This window comes from Mytilus edulis, chromosome 7, assembly GCF_963676685.1.
Source record: "Mytilus edulis chromosome 7, xbMytEdul2.2, whole genome shotgun sequence".
NCBI lineage: Eukaryota > Metazoa > Mollusca > Bivalvia > Mytilida > Mytilidae > Mytilus > Mytilus edulis.
Window position 1 is genome coordinate 77,855,639 of NC_092350.1, and position 23,329 is coordinate 77,878,967.

Below are 23,329 nucleotides of genomic sequence, written 5' to 3' on the forward strand. Positions count from 1 at the left end.
CTCTGAGTACAGACTTACCTGTGGAGTTGGAAAAGTTTTAATGCCTGGCATCCACTAGATATAATAAAGTTAAATGCATTTTGTGTTTCAGAAAGATAAAATCTCTTTTGGATTTTGATGGGCATTTTTTTTTCCTTCATGCAAAAGGTGTGAAAATTAACTAAGTTGTGGTACAACTATGAGATGCTCCCTCAGGTAAAAAACCGGTTTGTATTGTTTTGATTGTCCTTAATTGACATGGACAACAGGTATCATCACAACTAAAGGTGAGTTAAAGAGTTTATCTGAGTTAGTGAGTGGACAGTATTAAAGTAATTCAGGTGTTTGTTTATTTTTACACCTTCTGCAGAAAGGAAAAAAAATGCCCATCAAAAACCAAGAAAGATTTTATCTTTCTTAAACCCAAAATGCATATAACTTTTATATATCTAGTGGATGCTAGGCATAAAAACTTTCCAAACAGCACAGGTAAGTCTGTACACAGAGTAGTTTTTGAGTTGAAAATACGGCCATATTTGTCCATTTGTTATGATGAACCTTAAAGTTCAATGTTTCATCTCATTAATTCATCAAAGAAACTGATTGAGCAAAGATCTTGTATATTTAGGCAAGGCAATCAAAAATTGCTCCTTTGAGGCTTGCAAATGAGCAGTGTTATGAAGATAACAGCTAGACAAATGGGATTTTCATTGTCCATGATTGAAATTACACTTAAGGTTCATCATAACAAATGGACAAATATGGCCGTATTTTCACCTCAAAAACTACTCTGTGTACAGACTAACCTGTGCTGTTTGGAAAGTTTTAATGCCTAGCATCCACTAGATATATAAAAGTTAAATCCATTTTGTGTTTAAGAAAGATAAACTTTCTTGGTTTTTGATGGGCATTTTTTTCCCTTTCTGCAGAAGGTGCAAAAATAAACAAACACCTGAATTACTTTGATACTGTCCACTCACAGCTGACTCAGATAAACTCTTAAACTCACCTATAAATGTGAAGATACCTCTTGTCCATGTCAATTAAGGACAATCAAAACAATACAAACCAGCTTTTTACCTGAGGGTGTATCTCATAGTTGTACCACAACTTAGTTAATTTTCACACCTTCTGCATGAAGGAAAAAAAATGCCCATCAAAATCCAAAAGAGATTTTATCTTTCTGAAACTCAAAATGCATTTAACTTTATTATATCTAGTGGATGCCAGGCATTAAAACTTTTCCACGTTCACAGGTAAGTCTGTACTCAGAGTAATTTTTGGCATGTAAATACAGCCATATTTGTCCGTTTGTTATGATGAACCTTAAATGATTAATAAAGACATCTGTAAAGGGTACACAATTGAAAATTTTATTAGAGCAAAGAAATCTTAAGAATTCAAGAAAAGAAGAAAGGATGATTTTTTTACTTATACAAGTAAAAAATTCTGAATGCCTAAGAGACATAACTAAGCCAATTTTTTTTTTACCTATACAAGTAAATAAAATTCACTTGTATAAGTATCCTACAAATTTACTTATATGTGTATATTTGTTTTTACTTACAGGGGCGTATCTTGCGTTGAGGCAACCGAGGCAACTAACTGCCTCGGTAAAAAAAAAAGAAGATATTTTCCTTCACTGTATTTTCTTTTAAATGATTATTGCAGCAAACTGGCTACTAAACTATAATGTAGCAACTTGTTATGTCTTGTTGGCGCGGTTATTGATTCATACCCTTTACGAATTATTCAAGACTTATGGGAACATTTGAATTAGTTTTCCCTCCTCTACTTGTAAATACCCTTTACGGTAGATTTCTGTATTTCAAGTTTGTCAGAGTAAAAGGAAATCGGACAACATATTTATTTTGTCCTACCCCATTGCAAGCGAAAACAGCGAGTAGAATAGATGAGGATGCAACTCACGAGTCACCGATCAAATCACTTTACCATTAAAGGAGTAGGTCCGGTAAGGACCGATTTTGGCCTCAAATTTCAGGTTCATCTGACGAAAGATTTTGACCACTTTTTAAACACTTAAGTGTCTATTTTATTTGAATTAATTAGTTTATGTGAAAGATTTTAACAGATTTAGTCATTAAAAACGATCCGATTCAAGCTCAAATATGAAAAATCTACCTAATATGCCGAAAAATGTCACTTTTCAGATGGTTTTTGGTAAAAATGAAAGTGGCCGCATCCGTGTTCATCCTCAACCTTTATATATGTTATGTATTATCATAAAATACAACTTACATTTCAATATTAAGGATGAACACGAATGCGGCCGCTTTCGTTTTACACGAAAACAGTCTAAAATTTAACTAAAATGCTAGAATTATGAGGATTTCAGTAATTTAGCATGACTAAATGGTGCTAGTACCGGATATATGTGCATTGTATTGTCAAAAACAGCCCATCTTTATGTAGCAGAAGCATTCTACTGTCCAATAAATAACTAAAGGTTTACATTTTAACAATTTTGTAAAACTGCTATATTTTGGGGCCAAAAAGGGGTCTTACTGAACCTACTCCTTAGGTCAGTTAGTTAATTTTGTGTCAGAATAATTTCTAGTATATGAGGGCCTGGGTGAGGTTTTAAGAAAACAGAAAAATCGGCCCTGAAATTAATTTAAATTTAAAAGAATATGGATTTAAAATGGTGCTAGATTATAAAATAAAGGAAAATCAAATTATGAGCGACAATGATTAAAAAATAAATATTTGATAATCCCATTCTTAGCATTCAAACCCTCATTTATAACCGTTGACATGTTCCCCTACGACTATGTTCATTGACTTTAGTACTAAACAAAACAAAATATGCATTTATATATTATAGTGCACAGAAAATAATTTATATGTTGTGGTTTTCAAGTTTTATTCTCGCTATTTTAAATTCATAGTACGTTTTCACAAGCAGGGAATTTAAAATATTTAAAGGAATCACTAATTCCAGAGAAATATGTCTGTTACTAACTAAGTTAGTTAATACATAATGTCAGTTTATATTAAAAAAAAATATCAACCAAATACTGTTCATTTATAATGAAGACTTCAGAATAAAGTAAATGTTAGTTATTCGCCGGTTGTCATGTTCATCGTTAATGAAAAAAAAGTTAAAAATCATTCAATATGTAATTTCAAGACCTTCGAAGGAATACACCACTAAAACAAGTGCTGTGCTACACTTTACATGATGATGTAGCATATGTTTTTCTCCTAGTTTATCCTGAAATTCGTTTGTTCAATCCAGCTGCCATTTTGTGGTGATTATCTATAATTCGTTGATGGGTGACCTACGACCAAATAAATGATCATCACAAAACTTTTTACAAATAAACCTTAATATTTGCGTTTGGTTTTTTTTTCTGTAGTGAACATTTTGTACAGGTTTCTTCAATCCACCGAGCAAGGTCATGATTTCTTGTGATATGAGTGACGTGTGAGGTACAGCCAACTATATTAGAGTGTACTACGGCTTGGGAATATATTGGGAGCCATTAAGCATTTGAGCTGGCTTTCTGCTGGGAACAGTATGTCAATGTATATATATATGTTCCTGCTTTCTGTAACTGCTAGCAAGTCAGTAAACTGACTTTTCATTGGTTGTCTAATGTGATACCTTCACATATCTTTTTTTTAGCTCACCTGGCCCAAAGGGCCAAGTGAGCTTTTCCCATCACTTTGCGTCCTGCGTCCGTCGTCTTCGTCGTCCGTCGTCTGTCGTCCGTCGTCGTCCGTCATTGTTAACTTTTAGAAAAACCTTCTCCTCTGAAACTACTGGGCCAAATTTAACCAAACTTGACCAAAATCATCATTGGGGTATCTAGTTTAAAAAATGTGTGGCGTGACCCGTCCAACCAACCAAGATGGCCGCCACAGCTAAAAATAGAACATAGGGGTAAAATGTAGCTTTTGGCTCATATCTCTGAAACCAAAGCATTTAGAGCAAATCTGACATGGGGTAAAATTGTTTATCAGGTCAAGATCTATCTGCCCTGAAATTTTCAGATGAATCGGACAACCCGTTGTTGGGTTGCTGCCCCAAAATTGGTCATTTTAAGGAAATTTCACCGTTTTTGGTTATTATCTTGAATATAATTATAGATAGAGATAAACTGTAAATAGCAATAATGTTCAGCAAAGTAAGATCTACAAAAAAGTCAACACGACCAAAATGGTCAGTTGACCCCTTAAGGAGTTATTGCCCTTTATAGTCATTTTTTGTCAATTTTTCTTGAAGTTTTGTTATCTTGTACAAAAATCTTCTCCTCTGAAACTACTGGGCCAAATTAATCCAAACTTATCCACAATCATCTTTGGGGTATCTAGTTTTAAAAATGTGTCCGATGACCCGGCCATCCAACCAAGATGGCCGCCATGGCTAGAAATAGAACATAGGGGTAAAATGCAGTTTTTGGCTTATAACTCAAAAACCAAAGCGTTTAGAGCAAATCTGACGGGGTTAAATTGTTTATCAGGTCAAGATCTATCTGCCCTGAAATTTTCAGATAAATCGGGGGAAATTTTACTGTTTTTGGTTATTATCTTGAAAATTGTTATAGATAGAAATAAACTGTAAACAGCAATAATGTTCAGCAAAGTAAGATTTACAAATAAGTCAACATGACGGAAATGGTCAGTTGACCCATATAGGAGTTATTGCCTTTTATAGTCAATTTTTAACCATTTTTCGTAAATCTTAGTAATCTTTTACAAAAATCTTCTCCTCTGAAACTACTGGGCCAAATTAATCCAAACTTATCCACAATCATCTTTGAGGTATCTAGTTTTGAAAATGTGTCCGATGACCCGGCCATCCAACCAAGATGGCCGCCATGGCTGAAAATAGAACATAGGGGTAAAATGCAGTTTTTGGCTTATAACTCAAAAACCAAAGCGTTTAGAGCAAATCTGACGGGGTAAAATTGTTTATCAGGTCAAGATCTATCTGCCCTGAAATTTTCAGATAAATCGGACAAGCCGTTGTTGGGTTCCTGCCCCTGAATTGGTAATTTTAAGGAAATTTTTCTGTTTTTATACGACCGCAAAATTTGAAAAAATTTTCGTCGTATATTGCTATCACGTTTATTTAGTAAGGCGTCGTCGTCTGCGTCGTCGTCGTCCGAATACTTTTAGTTTTCGCACTCTAACTTTAGTAAAAGTGAATGGAAATCTATGAAATTTTAACACAAGGTTTATGACCACAAAAGAAAGGTTGGTATTGATTTTGGGAGTTTTGGTCCCAACATTTTAGGAATTAGGGGCCAAAAAGGGCCCAAATAAGCATTTTCTTGGTTTTCGCACTATAACTTTAGTTTAAGTTAATAGAAATCTATGAAATTTGACACAAGGTTTATGACCACAAAAGAACAGTTGGGATTGATTTTGGGAGTTTTGGTTTCAACAGTTGAAGAATTAGGGGCCAAAAAAGGGCCCAAATAAGCATTATTCTTGGTTTTCGCACAATAACTTTAGTTTAAGTAAATAGAAATCTATGAAATTTAAACACAAGGTTTATGACCATAAAAGGAAGATTGGTATTGATTTAGGGAGTTTTGGTCCCAACAGAATAAGGGGCCCAAAGGGTCCAAAATTAAAGTTTGTTTGATTTCATCAAAATTGAATAATTGGGGTTCTTTGATATGCCGAATCTAACTGTCAAGACTGTGTATGTAGATTCTTCACTTTTGGTCCCGTTTTCAAATTGGTCTACATTAAGGTCCAAAGGGTCAAACGAATCAGTTAGGTTCTTTGATATGCTGAATCTAAAAATGTACTTAGATTCTTGATTATTGGCCCAGTTTTTTAAGTTGGTCCAAATCGGGGTCCAAAATTAAACTTTGTTTGATTTCATCAAAAATTGAATAAATGGGGTTCTTTGATATACCAAATCTAACTGTGTATGTAGATTCTTCATTTTTGGTCCTGTTTTCAAATTGGTCTACACTACAGTCCAAAGGGTCCAAAATTAAACTTAGTCTGATTTTAACAAAAATTGAAATCTTGGGGTTCTTTGATATGCTGAATCCAAAAATGTACTTAGATTTTTTATTATGGGCCCAGTTTTCAAGTTGGTCCAAATCAGGATCTAAAATTATTATATTAAGTATTGTGCAATAGCAAGTCTTTTCGATTGCACAGTATTGTGCAATGGCAAGAAATATCTAATTGCACAATATTGTGAAATAGCAAATTTTTTTTTAATTAGAGTTATCTTTCTTTGTCCAGAATAGTAAGCAAGAAATATCTAATTGCAAAATATTGTGCAATAGCAAGATTTTTTTTTAATTGGAGTTATCTTTCTTTGTCCAGAATCAACTTAAATCTTTGTTATATACAATATACAATGTATATTCACTTTTTACTACCAACTGATAAATTAAAATAATCTTTACCATTCAGTGATAACAAGCAGTTTTTTTACATCTTAATATTTTATGATGTATTTAAATGAGTAGTTATTGTTGCAAACTCTATTAGAAATTTTAATTGAGATTAGTTTTGGAATAAGGGAAAGGGGGATGTGATTAAAAAAATTGGGTTCAATTTTTCTCATTTGAAATTTCATAAATAAAAAAGAAAATTTCTTCAAACATTTTTTTGAGAGGATTAATATTCAACAGCATAGTGAATTGCTCTAAGAGAAAACAAAAATTTTAAGTTCATTAGAACACATTCATTCTGTGTCAGAAACCTATGCTGTGTCAACTATTTAATCACAATCCAAATTTAGAGCTGAATCCAGCTTGAATGTTGTGTCCATACTTGCCCCAACCGTTCAGGGTTCAACCTCTGCGGTCGTATAAAGCTACGCCCTGCGGAGCATCTGGTTGGTTATTGTCTTGAATAGTATTATAGATAGAGTTAAACTGTAAACAGCAATAATGTTCAGCAAAGTAAGATTTACAAATAAGTCAACATGACTGAAATGGTCAATTGACCCCCTAAGGAGTTATTGTCCTTTATAGTCAATTTTCAACAATTTTTGTAAATTTTTACTAACATTTTCCACTGAAACTACTGGGCCAAGTTCATTATAGATAGAGATAATTGTAAGCAGCAAGGATGTTCAGTAAAGTAAGATGTACAAACACATGACCATCACCAAAATACAATTTTGTCATGAATCCATCTGCTTCCTTTGTTTAATAGTCACATAGACCAAGGTGAGCGACACAGGCTCTTTAGAGCCTCTAGTTTTATATAGCTTTGAGTATAGATAGTAAGCTTAAGGCATATAATTAACATTATTATGATGAAATAACATTGAACAGCAACTGTTTTTAACGATTTTTTCTTGTTCAATTTGTAAAAACCTCTATAGCTTCAGGGGGGCTGCTGCATAGGCGGATCCAGGGGGGGACCCTGGGGGGCCCGGCCCCCCCCCTTTCGTGGGAAAAATTTGGTTGATTATATAGGGAATCATTGAAGCATGACTGGAGCGGGGCCCCTCTTAGGTCAGTCAGCGGGCCCCCCCTTAGGAAAAGTTCTGGATCCGCCACTGCCTCGGTATAAACAGAAGGCAAGCTACGCCACTGTGAAGCTGTCTTGGCATGCAATTGATTGGGACCTCTTATGAAGAGACTTATTTTGGATTCATAAAACATCTCAAATTTTAAGTTTTTCCTGATTTTACAGAAATCAATTCAAACGTTATACAGGGAAACTTAGTTTTGCCATGGAATTTCTTAATTCAGAAGTTTATGAATACCTGTACACACTTTCAAAATAACCAATGTATATAAAAAGGTATGGTATGTAGATATCAAAAATGACAGACATGAGTTTCGTTCACAAAAAAAACCATCAGTGACGCTCGAATGAAAAAAGTTAAAAGGCTAAATACATTACAAAGTTAAGGAATCTATTCGGAATCTATTCCTTGGGTAGACAACCCTTAGCTTTTCGAAAAGGTCAAACGTTATAATAGGACAGTGACTAAAAAAGGAAACAAAAGAGAAACAACTCGAGGTCAGAATACCGTTAGTAATGATGACCGTGCTTGAAAGTCACATGTAAAGCTCTTTCTGCCGTGTCCTGAATTTAGATAACAAAAACGAAAATAAGCTTTCACGAGTGAATTTAATAGTATTACATGCAAGTAGTATTTTAGCGCACGAAATTGTAAATAGAAAGCATCTCACTGATACTCAGGAAAAGAATACGCATTTGCGTCCACATATCTTAATCTAATATTGAATTCGAATGTCAAACGGCCTACATTAAATGTTTTGATTCCGGATTCATTGACATTTTATCCGGAATTTTTGAGAACGCAAACCGATAGTGTGCTTTTGAAATGTGATCTATAATGCAAATGAATCAAGACGTGTAGGATAGTTGAACACACAATGAATACAATTTTCAAAATCGTACCATGATAGTACAAAGATGTAGATGCTATAAGGTTAAACTATTAAAACAAAAAAAACAAAAATCGAATTAAAATTTTATAATAAATTAACGTTCCTGTTTGTTTTTTTTCAAATTCTTTTGAATATTACATATCTATAATACTAAAATGACGAGGTCCAATTTGTGTATTTAGGATTTTGCTATATACACGGGTCATAACCACAGGGTTGACACTACTTAATTCAACCATTGTCACATTGTTCCCTATTGTAGTATTTTAATCAGTATGACTTTCTAAGATGACAATACGAATACTAAAAATTTGGACTTAAATTAAGGCGTATAGGTACAGATTTCAATTTGTTAGCCGGAATGACGTAAAACAGCGAATCAAAGATCAAATAACTAATATAGGACAATGCTGTTGATTAAAAAATACTCCATTCCAGGCACTTTTGTTTTCCAAATAATTAATATTACCAATAATTGATAAGTTAAAAGTCGACGGGTTCAAACAGAAAGCTTTTTAAAGCAGAGAAAACTGTGCATCTTATAATTGGCATGACTTTATCAGATAATACGCATAGTTCTATACTTTAATTCAGTAACGGACCCGTGATATCACGGGTGTGTTCTAGTAATATCAATAAACACGAACGTCAAGTATTTACGGATGGACATTTTATTTATCGAATGAATATTTTTTTAAATTCTAACATTCTACTATGTGAATATATTACTTGCTATACAAAACATAAGCAAAGACTTCTAAATCCATACTAACAGTATAAAATAATCAACATTATGGTTGAAATTAAATTTAGTTGTGATTATTGTAAATTATTTTAACGGTTGTTGTGAGCTGCAAGGATTTAAAATCATGCTTTTTGAATTGAAAACAACACAAGTATTTTTATTCACAACTGTTTAAAATTTAAATATTTAATAAATTGATCTTCATTTCCGTTTTATGAATATATTACAATACACAACCAGATGCACCGCAGGGCGCAGCTTTATACGACCGCAGAGGTTGAACCCTGAACGGTTGGGGCAAATATGGACACAACTTTCAAGCTGGATTCAGCTCTAAATTTGGACTGTGATTAAATAGTTGACACAGCATAGGTTTCTGACACAGAATGAATGTGGTCTAATGAAATTAAAATGTTTGTTTTGCCTTTGAGCAATTCACTATGCTGTTGAATATTAATCCTCTCAAAAAAATTGAAGAAATAGCAATAACTACTCATTTAAATACATCATAAAATATTAAAATGTAAAACAAGTGCTTGTTATCACTGAATGGTTAAGATTGTTTTAATTTATCAGTTGGTAGTAAAAGTGAATATACATTGTATATTGTATAACACAATGATTTAAGTTGATTCAACTACTATTCTGGACAAAGAAAGATAACTCCAATCAATTGAAAATTTCTTGCTATTGCACAATATTGTGCAATTAGATATTTCTTGCTTTTGCGCAATACTGTGCAATTGAAAATATTTGCTATTGCACAATACTGTGCAATTTGAAGATTTCTAGCTATTGCTCAATACTATGTAATCAGAGATGGGTCTGATTACTTTCAATGTAATTGATTAAATTACAATTACTTTGTCATTTGTACGATTAAATTAAATTAATGATTACATCATTTCTGAAAGTGTCTGATTAAATTAATGATTACATTGGCAAAGTAATCATGATTACATCTGATTACAATGAATTTGTTTAAAAAGCACACAATTCGAATGATGTGAATGAATAAACGTTTAATATTACTATAGCATTTTTTCAGAAAGGATTTTGTTTGATATATTATAAAATGATAACTACAAACTTCATCTATTTAATAAACCACAAAAGTTCACTACATACATACATGAACATTGTGTCACTGGTTATCATGACCCATTACACTTTATTATCATAATGATCATTGATCTCTGAATTATTTTGACTTCAATTGAATATAGCTCTATAAAAAGTTTGCAGTTTGTCTTCTAACCTATTCCAGACTTTATATGTGTTTCAAGGTGCAGTTTATGGAAGTTAAAATATGGATGAAATAAAGTTACCAGTTAAAAACTATGTAAAATGTTAATAAGATTGTGATTCACATTGTAAACAAAATACAAGTACTAAAAATCATTGCATTTTTCATGTCCAGTCCAAATACATACAAAAATTTGCTTATTTAAAACAAGATATGTGTCCAACTTTTGATTTAGTTTGTGCTAATTAGATAAATTTTCACATGTCTGATTAATCTTTTATCAAATATATTGTCCTACAGCTATACTCAATTGGTAATTGCAATAAAAACAAACCTTAATTGGTTTCCAACCTGTCAATTTAAAGTTGACAAAAATCACAATATTAATAACAAAAGATTAAAATTCAGGGTAACAGAAAAGTATAACTTGAAAACAGTTATTATCAAATAAATATATGTTCATCTTTAAATTGTGAATATATGTACAATATATTTTACTAAGGGAGACATATAATACAATTATTGTACATATATATATATATATTCTTAGAATATTAATGATGACTTTTCAATACTGTAACAGTTTATTTTTTACTGAAGTATACAAATGCATTAACATGCTTTTTAAAGTAGACCAAACTATCTTAAATAATTATAAAATAAAAATAACAAAAGGGTTCATTTATTGACCATAAACACAGTTTAAGATTTTTTTCATTGTAATCAGAATGTAATCAAAAAGTAATCAGGATTACAGGGTATTTTGAAAAGTAATTGATTAAATTAAATTACATGTAATCAGATTTTTGGCTGATTAATGATTACACTGATTACTTGAAAAATTGTAATCAATTACAGCTGATTAACGATTACAATTACAATTACCCCAAGTCTGTATGTAATTGAAAATTTCTTGCTATTGCACAATACTGTGCAATTGAAGATTTCTTGCTATTGCTGAATACTCTGCAATTGAAAATTTCTTGCTATGCACAATACTTAATATAATAATTTTGGATCCTGATTTGGACCAACTTGAAAACTGGGTCAATAATCAAAAATCTAAGTATATGTTTAGATTCAGCATATCAAAGAAGCCCAAGAATTCAATTTTTGTTAAAATCAAGCTAAGTTTAATTTTGGACCCTTTGGACTTTTATTTTGACCAATTTGAAAACGAGACCAAAATTTTAGAATCTACATACACAGTTAGAATCGGCATATCAAAGAACCCAAATTCTTCAATTTTTGATGAAATCAAACAAAGTTTAATTTTGGACCCCGATTTGAACCAACTTGAAAACTGGGCCAATAATAAAAAATCTAAGTACATTTTTAGATTCAGCATATCAAAGAACCCCAAGGATTCAATTTTTTCCAAAATTAAACTTTCCTAGTGGCAAACTTTTTATTTCTGTATTATAATAAAGGGCAGATTTGGCTGATAAAAATTTTCTAAGTCTGAATTCCTGCTCATAAATGACTGTAAAATTTTCTAAGACAAAAATCCTGCTGATATTCTACAGAAGGGATAATTTTCCTCAAAACTCCAGCCGTGGTTATTTCTTGTCAGAATTACAAAAAGTGCGGTTGGACTTTTAAGAAAATACCGGCTGGCAAATAACCGAAGTATAAGAAAAAGTACGGGTACTGCTGATGTCAGACTGGACTTTTCAAAGTCAGACTGGAATACGTCTCAAGTCCAGCTGAAGTCCAGTTGAACTCCTGTTGAAATTTTCGTATGGGAATTATTTACTGTCATTCTGAGAAGCCCAATTTTTAGACATATATTTTACATGAAGTCTTAAATCATTCACATATTTTTGACATACAGATGTGGTTGAGGGCTCACATTAATTTTCAGAATACCATCAACATGATTTATAGTGTTTGAAACTAGTACCATTGAATGTGTTACGTCAATTTGCCCTATAATGACAAGAATATTTTTGGATAAAACTGTTATTATCTTTAGTTTTAGGTAGATTATTTTCACAGAAGATCATAAAACAAATAATTGATTTAAAACAAAAAATATGACTATTTTGATAACTGTGTCATGTTCTTTTACAAGAATACTATTAAACCTGTACATATATAAAATATCTGATTCATAGACAATCAACATTCAGACAAACTCAAAACACACTGAAAATTCATTTTTTATTTTGTCAGCTTTATTAAATCAACATCTTAAATGTCCTGAAAATTGTTGTTTTTTAAATTTAAAGTTTCATATGACTACAGGCGCGGATCCAGAGGGGGGGGGGGGGGGTTCCGGGGGTTGGAACCCCCCATTTTTTTTGGACGATCAATGCATTTGAATGGGGACATGTAATTGGAACCCCCCTTTGTCCTGGGTTAGGAACCCCCCTTTTTAAAATGGCTGGATCCGCCCCTGGACTATACATGTATCTGGTATCTTTCGTCCCTCCTTTTTAACACTAAGACGAGATTCTGCGACATAATAAATTACACTATTTAATTGCTAGTTAATTCCATAGGAGGAATATGAAAAGGTCACAAGACTGCATCATAAAATGCAGGAAATTGTGTATTAAAGTTTAAAAAAAATTTCCACACAGCAAAGCTGTGGAAAAAAGTAAAGCATTCACATCAACAGATGAAAATGAATATACAATCTGAAAAAAATCATTCTGTCAGCAGACAAATTTGATTTTTGAACCTCTTTTGATGTGTTAGATATACATGTTTAAGTTGCATGATTTTGATATACAAGATATATAGGGCAGTTATTTATACTTACACGTACATGTCAGTGGCGTAGCTAGGTCATTTTTACGTGTACGCCCGAACTTCGGCGAGGAGTCTAAGGACCTGCCGGTAGTCGGTCCAAGTGAGGGGACAAAGCCCACGAAAGCAATATTGTATCGAGAATGAGATACCATTCCTGTCACTAAATAATCATCAATATTATTATACTGTGCTCAGAATCTAAATGATTTTTTTTACGTATAATCTATTCATCGTGTTAATTTAGAATCTAACGGTCATTGGTTTTAGAGAAATCGTCCAAACCAATTACTTTCAAATATAAGTAAAAGGGGCTGTTGAGCCAAGCATTCTATCAACAACCAAAAAATCGTTAATGAACTTGAAATAATTAATTTTCAGAACTTTTCTGGTGCAATATTAACTATGATTCGCATTCTAAGAGTTCTGTAGAAAAAGTGAAAAATACAATGAAGGACAGAGATTACGACTAAAAAAAATACAGGACAACATTTTTCATCCTAGCACCCCCCCCCCCCTCCCTTTTCCCCCTAAAAATCAACTGTAGCTCCCTTAACAAAATCCGAGACGTTTGTTAATTGCGTAAAGATAAGTCTGTCAGTTTGGTACTGAAAAATGTACGATTATTTTTCAAAATTTTGGCTTTAAATATTAATCATAAAATCATAATAAAGCTTCTTCCAAAATTGACACAGTAATTGATGTATAATAAACATTAACCCCAAAATGTAACTACTTTTTACCTGCAAAAAAATTCTTTTCTCAATAAAATACGGGAAAATTAAACATTAATTCTATTATTAAGCTCTGGATAATCTTTTGATCATAAACAGTTTCTGTGCAACTTCCGTAAAGTTTCACAAAAATTTTACAAAGTTATTTATATTTAAAAAACTTTAACCACATACTGAAACTAAACTGACGCCGCCGGCGAAAATTTAGTGTCGCCAATTTCCCTTTTCGTGACATAAATCAAAGGCTGGACAAAAGTTCAAACCACATAAATTATCGAATCTCATCGGGGATGCGTTCAATTTTGTAGCAGTAACATACATGTATAAGGGCTACATACATTTTTGACTACTGAACGTGTAGCTAACCTTGCTGCTGTCAAGATTTAAAAATCCACGTATCTCTACGCAGATTTATGTAGCTGCTACGATATTGAACGCAACCCATATAATGCATTTCTTTGAACAAAAGAAAAGTACTCCGAACTCACAGTAATTTCATACTTTTAGTATTACAGAATTTGAAGAAATATATATATGATACGATATCATTTGGATAAAAAATGTATATTTGGTCCCTTTTGTTCGCATACAGTATTACAAGCATTTGAAGAAAGAAATGTACGCGCGCGGCTGATGTGCATTTAACAAGTTCTTTTGATTTTATTCAGATTTGTTTTTTTTTAATCAAAATTCAAGTGTACGCCCTGGCGTTTTGGCGTAAATGTAGCTACGCGCCTGCATGTAAATAACCTTTAACCTTTCCCATTTCGATTTGTGTAATTTTGTAATACCAGTAATTTCTTTGATATTTTACAGATGAGAATGGTATTTCTTAAAAGGTCTTCACAGTCAATTGATCATATTCTAAATGTGCAAAGAATTAAATGGACACAAGTTGGCTGCAGAAATATGTCAGCTGTTTTACCTTGCATTGCTTACCAACAGAAAGGCTTTTCATTCATCCAAAAAAATTACCAGCTAAATAGATGCAAATATTGTTATGTCAATAAGTTTAGATATCTTTCAGTTTTTAATGAACCAAGGCATTTAGATGGTCATAATAATCCTAAATTCAGCAAAAGTCTGCTGAATAGGAATATTTTTCCAGGTTTAGCAATTTCTAATACACGAAGCTTTTCTCAAGCAAGTTGGGCTTATTACACATCAACTGAATTTGCCCCAGTTCGTGTAGCTTCTGACTATATAATATCAGTTCATCACTATACTGGCCTGCCCTGGTGGGCAACCATTATACTAAGTACAATTCTTTTGCGAACATGTTTAACGCTGCCCCTGTTTATAGTATCACAGAGAAACATGGCTCGATATGCTGCTGTCAACCAAGAAATGGGAGAAGTAGCCAAGACCTTGAGAGGAGAAGTATTTCATTATAGCAGGAAGCATAACTTGACACAGAATGAATCCAAGATGTTATTGGCTAGAAATGTAAATTTAATTTAAATGTTTCTTGTGTTGACATTACAACTGAGTTATAAAAGAGCAACACAATCTTTTAGATTTTAAGGTACATTGTTAATACATTGCAAAAATGTAGTTATATATATAATATGCATTTTAAAAAATGAAATGAAAATTGTAGGTCATGGAGCATTTTTCCAAGCTTCAGGTTGTGCCAGATACAATATTTTTGTGTAAATTTTTTAAAATAGAATATGCATGATATGAGATGATAGCTTTTATAATGCATTATATAATGTGCTTTTTGAACATAAAAGAAAAATGAGGTCTTTATAAGAAACTTGTTTTCTTGCTAAAAAAAAGGCAAAATTTGCATAATGATAGTGTATTGAAGTTTTCTGATACTACGAGGAAAAATTTAACCAAACTTTGCCACAATCATCATGGAGTATTTATTTATAAAAAAGTGTTAAATAACCCCCACTCCTTCAACCAACATGGCTTTTAATAGAACCTGCTATCTTGAAATACACTATAAATAGAGAAAATCTGATGTAGGCAAAACTGCTAAAAATGACATTATGTTCTACCTAATGTCCATTTGGCATTAAAACTGTCAAAAGAGTTTTTATAGTAGTTCTTGCCTGAAATGACAAATTTTACCAATTTTTAAATTTTCGTCGTATATTGCTATCACGTTGGCGTCGTCGTCGTCGTCTGCGTCGTCGTCGTCGTCCGAATACTTTTAGTTTTCACACTCTAACTTTAGTAAAAGTGAATGGAAATCTATGAAATTTTAACACAAGGTTTATGACCACAAAAGGAAGGTTGGTATTGATTTTGGGAGTTTTGGTCCCAACATTTTAGGAATTAGGGGCCAAAAAGGGCCCAAATAAGCATTTTCTTTGTTTTCGCACTATAACTTAAGTTTAAGTTAATAGAAATCTATGAAATTTTGACACAAGGTTTATGACCACAAAAGAACGGTTGGGATTGATTTTGGGAGTTTTGGTTTCAACAGTTTAGGAATTAGGGGCCAAAAAAAGGCCCAAATAAGCATTATTCTTGGTTTTCGCACAATAACTTAAGTTTAAGTAAATAGAAATCAATGAAATTTAAACACAATGTTAATGACTACAAAAGGAAGGTTGGTATTGATTTTGGGAGTTTAGGTCCCAACAGTTTAGGAATTAGGGGCCAAAAAGGGACCCAAATAAGCATTTTTCTTGGTTTTCGCACCATAACGTTAGTATAAGTAAATAGAAATCTATGAAATTTAAACACAAGGTTTATGACCATAAAAGGAAGGTTGGTATTGATTTTGGGAGTTTTGGTCCCAACAGAATAAGGGGCTCAAAGGGTCCAAAATTAAACTTTGTTTGATTTCATCAAAATTGAATAATTAGGGTTCTTTGATATGCCGAATCTAACTGTCATGACTGTGTATGTAGATTCTTAACTTTTGGTCCCGTTTTCAAATTGGTCTACATTAAGGTCCAAAGGGTCCAAAATTAAACTTAGTTTGATTTTGACAAAAAATGAATCAGTTAGGTTCTTTGATATGCTGAATCTAAAAATGTACTTAGATTCTTGATTATTGGCCCAGTTTTCAAGTTGGTCCAAATCGGGGTACAAAATTAAACTTTGTTTGATTTCATCAAAAATTGAATAAATGGGGTTCTTTGATATACCAAATCTAACTGGTTATGTAGATTCTTCATTTTTAGTCCTGTTTTCAAATTGGTCTACACTAAAGTCCAAAGGGTCCAAAATTAAACTTAGTCTGATTTTAACAAAAATTGAAATCTTGGGGTTCTTTGATATGCTGAATCCAAAAATGTACTTAGATTTTTTATTATGGGCCCAGTTTTCAAGTTGGTCCAAATCAGGATCTAAAATTATTATATTAAGTATTGTGCAATAGCAAGTCTTTTCAATTGCACAGTATTGCACAATGGCAAGAAATATCTAATTGCACAATATTGTGAAATAGCAAATTTTGTTTTAATTAGAGTTATCTTTCTTTGTCCAGAATAGTAAGCAAGAAATATCTAATTGCAAAATATTGTGCAATAGCAAGATTTTTTTTTAATAATTGGAGTTATCTTTCTTTGTCCAGAATCAACTTAAATATTTGTTATATACAATATACAATGTATATTCACTTTTTACTACCAACTGATAAATTAAAACAATCGTTACCATTCAGTGATAACAAGCAGTTTTTTTACATCTTAATATTTTATGATGTATTTAAATGAGTAGTTATTGTTGCAAACTCCATTAGAAATTTTAATTGAGATTAGTTTTGGAATAAGGGAAAGGGGGATGTGATTAAAAAAATTGGGTTCAATTTTTCTCATTTGAAATTTCATAAATAAAAAAATAAAATTTCTTCAAATTTTTTTTTGAGAGGATTAATATTCAACAGCATAGTGAATTGCTCTAAGAGAAAACAAAAAATTTAATTTCATTAGAACACATTCATTCTGTGTCAGAAACCTATGCTGTGTCAACTATTTAATCACAATCCAAATTTAGAGCTGAATCCAGCTTGAATGTTGTGTCCATACTTGCCCCAACCGTTCAGGGTTCAACCTCTGCGGTCGTATAAAGCTACGCCCTGCGGAGCATCTGGTTTTAATTTTTACCTTTTATCTGGAAAAACTAATATAGATAGATAGAAACTTTAAAATCCTCCAATGACTGGAGGGTTTGACCTTTAATAAAGATGTTTATACAAATTTTGGCATTGTTTTGCCTTATACCTTAGTGTTTTTGCCTACAGTTATCTTGAAATTTATAAAAGAAAGACAAATTAAGCAAAAATTATAGAGCAAGACTAGAATTGTAAAAAAATAATTAAAAACTATAAAAAACGATCAATTTGGTAACATATCAGGGATGTTATTTTTAAATTATATAATTAATACTTCATAGGTGAGAAAACAGCTGAAAAAGAAGATAGAAGAACATAACTGTCATCCAGCCAGAGGAACTCTTGTTGTAGCAGTGCAGTTTCCTGCCTGGATTTTTATGTCATATGGAATCAGAAACCTATGTGGTTTTACCATTAGTAGGAGAGGTGAGTCTTCATGACATGTGCCTTTCCCCCTTTTTAGCTCACCTGGACCAAAATTCATCCGTCCGTCTGTCAGTTTCAGTCAGGCAAATCGGTTTTCCACACTTTTTATGCCCCACCTAGGATAGTAGAAGGGCATTATGTTTTCTGGTCTGTTAGTCTGTCCGTCCGTTCGTCCCGCTTCAGGTTAAAGTTTTTGGTCAAGGTAGTTTTTGATGAAGCTGAAGTCCAATCAATTTGAAACTTAGTACACTTGTTGCTTATGATATGATCTTTCTAATTTTAAAGCCAAATTAGATTTTTGACCCCAATTTCACGGTCCACTGAACATAGAAAATGAAAATGGGAGTTTCAGGTACAAGTTTTTGGTCAAGGTAGTTTTTATACGACCGCAAAATTTGAAAAAATTTTCGTCGTATATTGCTATCACGTTGGCGTCGTCGTCTGAGTCGTCGTCGTCGTTGTCGTCGTTGTCGTCTGAGTCGTCGTCGTCGTCGTCGTCGTCCGAATACTTTTAGTTTTCGCACTCTAACTTTAGTAAAAGTGAATGGAAATTTATGAAATTTTAACACAAGGTTTATGAACACAAAAGGAAGGTTGGTATTGATTTTGGGAGTTTTGGTCCCAACAGTTTAGGAATTAGGGGCCAAAAAGGGCCCAAATAAGCATTTTCTTGGTTTTCGCACTATAACTTTAGTTTAAGTTAATAGAAATATATGAAATTTTGACACAAGGTTTATGACCACAAAAGAACGGTTGGGATTGATTTTGGGAGTTTTGGTTTCAATAGTTTAGGAATTAGGGGCCAAAAAAGGGCCCAAATAAGCATTATTCTTGGTTTTCGCACAGTAACTTTAGTTTAAGTAAATAGAAATCAATGAAATTTAAACACAATGTTAATGACTACAAAAGGAAGGTTGGTATTGATTTTGGGAGTTTAGGTCCCAACAGTTTAGGAATTAGGGGCCAAAAAGGGACCCAAATAAGCATTTTTCTTGGTTTTCGCACCATAACGTTAGTATAAGTAAATAGAAATCTATGAAATTTAAACACAAGGTTTATGACCATAAAAGGAAGGTTGGTATTGATTTTGGGAGTTTTGGTCCCAACAGAATAAGGGGCCCAAAGGGTCCAAAATTAAACTTTGTTTGATTTCATCAAAATTGAATAATTGGGGTTCTTTGATATGCCGAATCTAACTGTCATGACTGTGTATGTAGATTCTTAACTTTTGGTCCCGTTTTCAAATTGGTCTACATTAAGGTCCAAAGGGTCCAAAATTAAACTTAGTTTGATTTTGACAAAAAATGAATCAGTTAGGTTCTTTGATATGCTGAATCTAAAAATATACTTAGATTCTTGATTATTGGCCCAGTTTTCAAGTTGGTTCAAATCGGGGTCCAAAATTAAACTTTGTTTGATTTCATCAAAAATTGAATAAATGGGGTTCTTTGATATACCAAATCTAACTGGTTATGTAGATTCTTCATTTTTAGTCCTGTTTTCAAATTGGTCTACACTAAAGTCCAAAGGGTGTAACGATATCGCCTCGTTTTAATTATAAGTTTTGGGTTGGGACTAGCTCAAGCAATAAAAACACGTCTTACGTTGACGACATTTTATAATAAAAGAGAGAGTAAAACAAAAAGGCGTTTCCGGACATCACTTGTACAGTTCCGTAAAACATATAAACTGAATTACACATAAACATATAATATATAGCTAAATATATAACATCCCCCGGCAGAAAGAAAATTCCCAATGAATTTTTGCATATGTGGAATTCATACCATAATCAAATAAAATACATGATCAATAATACCAATATATCTTTCTAACTTTCATAATATTCAAAATTCTCTCAACTTTCAATATATAAAAACAAACAAGTAACTGGTATGGATAATTTTGTGGAATAAGCATCTTGTAACAAATTGCAGAGTACTACATGTATAGAAAATATCTTGTTCGTCATAAACGTGACAGTTAATATCATATGATAAAAATTACTATGAAATCACCAGAGACCTTACTCTTATTTTGTAGATAAATGCTAAACGTGATAAAATATGCACACTTTCAAAGAGTCTCACACAAAAATACAATATAAGACCAGATCATAAAACTCTCATGCACTCTGAATTTCTCGTGAACCATACTATTCACAGCAATACTACTCAGGTTATTCGTGATTAACATATAAAAGTCACTGACAGGTATTCATACAATCTCATTTGGTTATCTATGCCTTACTATTCCAATTTCCATGTTTTGGGGGTATTAAACTTATTTCACTAACAATTCGCACTACAGAAAAAACAATGTTCATTTCTTAAAATAAAGTGTAGTTTTCTTTATAAAGTTTTGACAATACGATTAAGTCTTTAACTAATCCTTGCAACTTTCGAAATTACAAACAAAAGTTTTATACGATACGCAAAATCCTATATTCAAAATGAAAAAAAAAACCACAAAAAAAACCCTTCTTTTAACTACATGTTCTAAAGTCAATGAATTTGCCTTTCAAAAGTAATTTAGGCTAACTGCCTTTAAATTCTAATAAAAGCTTCATTACAAAAAAAAACATGTTTATCAAACAAAATTATTCATGTTATCAATAATCAATACAAAATATTGCAATAATCATATATGTAAGTGATGCCGGAATGATATAATAAAACATCAATGCATAATAATACAAAATATAATAGGGAACACACAATAAATGTTCACAATTCTCTTTTCTTTTGCCTGTTGGTCTTCATTTACCATGTTTACGGATATTCAGTATAACGGATATCTTACTATGAGATAAATCTCACAAGTAAGTTTGCGAAAGAATAAAATACAGACGGCAAACACAGATCCTTGACAAATTATTAATATCATGAGTCGATGTTCCAAATTTCGATAAATGTTACGTTGTACATAGCTACTTCATTAAATTGTCATGAGATCAATCTCACAGACAAATAGCAACTTGTGAATATATACAGTTGTATTGCGCATGTAGCCATGAGAAAACTCTCACAGACAAATAGTCTACTTGTGAATATATATATATACAGTTGTATCGCGCATGTACTCATGAGATAAATCTAACGAGTATATAAATGGTGGACGCTAATTAAATAAAGATGATGCTATGACAATAAAAATGTTTAAATTTTTGGCGGAGGTCGAGATTTTAATTTGGCCTTTGCTTTCGGTCCAAGCTGATGTTCTTGAAGCCACATAGCGTGTTGGGCTGGTTCACCAACTATATGAGCAAGATACGCTCTTTTTCCATTCATAATTTTGTGCGCTAGAAATCTTTTCACTTTTAACTGACTTGCAGACGTTGATTCGCTAGATACGTCAACCTCACTAAAATGAATGAAATTATTATCTTTGAACCTAGCGGGTAATTTCTTAGTGCGCTTTGGGCGAGACATGGCTGTACTATTTTCAACAATCAAAATATTGTCTGATTTTCTTGTATTATCAGAATCGGGAGTATTTTCAGATACATTGTCATAACTGGTGTACTGGTTGTCCTTAACAGGCGTATTATCCTCATCCATAGATGTATAATCTTGCACTTCAACATCGTCTAGTTTCGTATGAACAGGGTCCATAAAATATTTTGACGGATTTGGTTTTCTCACATACGCAGATTTCAGTCTATTGATATGCACTGGCTTTGAAAGAATTTTGTTCGTGTGTGGGTCCTTCAGGGTGTACATATGAGGGCTATTTACTGCAGAAATCACATATGGACCGGCAAATTTATTCTTAAATTTTTGTCCTGACCCGGTTGGCTCTTTCAACAAATAAACATAGTCGTTTTCATTAAATGAAATATTTGATATTTTGTCCTTATTTACTCGGTCCATCATTTTAACTTTTGAATTGATAGCATTTTTCTCGACTTCAGTACGTATAATGTTTAATTTTTCACATTGCTGTTTCAGATACGAATGACAATCTTTAGGTACAGACGAAAAGTCGGTGTCCTTAATATGTAGAGACAACGGAAATTGGGGTCTTTTCCCAAACACTATTTCAAAAGGCGAAAATCCAACACTTTGGTTTGGCGTATTGTTCATCGAAAATATTATTCCCGGTAATACGTCCTCCCATGGTTTTCCTTTTACAATAAACGGTGTTAGTCTTTCCGATAAAGTTCTGTGAGGTCTCTCACATGCTCCCAAACAATGATGAGCGAAGCTAGGGGTATATTCCTGAATAATATCCAATAAACGACAAACTTCTCGGAAACATTTACCAATAAATTCCGATCCTTGATCACTAACGATAGTTCGACAAACTCCAAATTGCGTGACTAATCTAAAAAGAGAATTTCCGACTGTTAACGGATCAGTGTTAGGTATCGGCTCTGCAAACATGTATTTACTAAATAAGTCAATTGCAGTAAAAATGTAAGAATTGCCACTTCGAGAGACAGGAACGGGTCCATATTGAAGGTCCATTTCCCAAACTTCAAATGGTGCACATGGCGTAGGAAATGACGTAATGGACGCTTTTGTTTTTAGAGTGGTATTTTTTCTGCTTTGACATTCATGACATGAACGAATATAATCAGTTACTTTTTCACTCAAATTCGGAAAATAGTACTGTTCTTGGATTAAATCAAGAGTATTTTGTATACCACAATGTCCACCTAATGTCGAATCATGATGTAATGCAATTATTGTTTTCAATGAAATTTCCGGGACAACTAGCTGAAAATTATTCATTGTTTTTGCACGCACTGATTTCCTATTTCGTGTATGAAATAATATTCCATTGATCAAGTGAAAATTTGGTATTAATAAAAGAAGTCTGCGGGCTTCTTTCTGCAGCTTTGGTAGTTCGTTTCTTTCAAGATACTGAATTAAAGGTCTGCAGTTTGTGTCATTGCGCTGCAATTCATGTATCGACTCTATACTAAATCCTTTTTCCCTAAAAATGTCAATCGATTTCAAAATATTTACATTTGGATCACTATCAATA

At 32.6% G+C, this 23,329-nt stretch overlaps 1 protein-coding gene across 2 annotated transcripts in view; it reads left to right on the forward strand.

The window, feature by feature from the left end:
• The window catches only part of LOC139482323 (zinc finger protein 45-like), a 109,433-nt gene that overhangs the window by 49,232 nt on the left and 36,872 nt on the right, over window positions 1-23,329 (forward strand). For both annotated transcript variants that reach the window (XM_071266147.1, XM_071266148.1), the window contains exons 2-3: window positions 14,650-15,279; window positions 18,193-18,337. In XM_071266147.1, coding sequence (XP_071122248.1) covers window positions 14,650-15,279; window positions 18,193-18,337 — 775 coding nt within the window. The remainder of the gene's footprint in view (window positions 1-14,649; window positions 15,280-18,192; window positions 18,338-23,329) is intronic.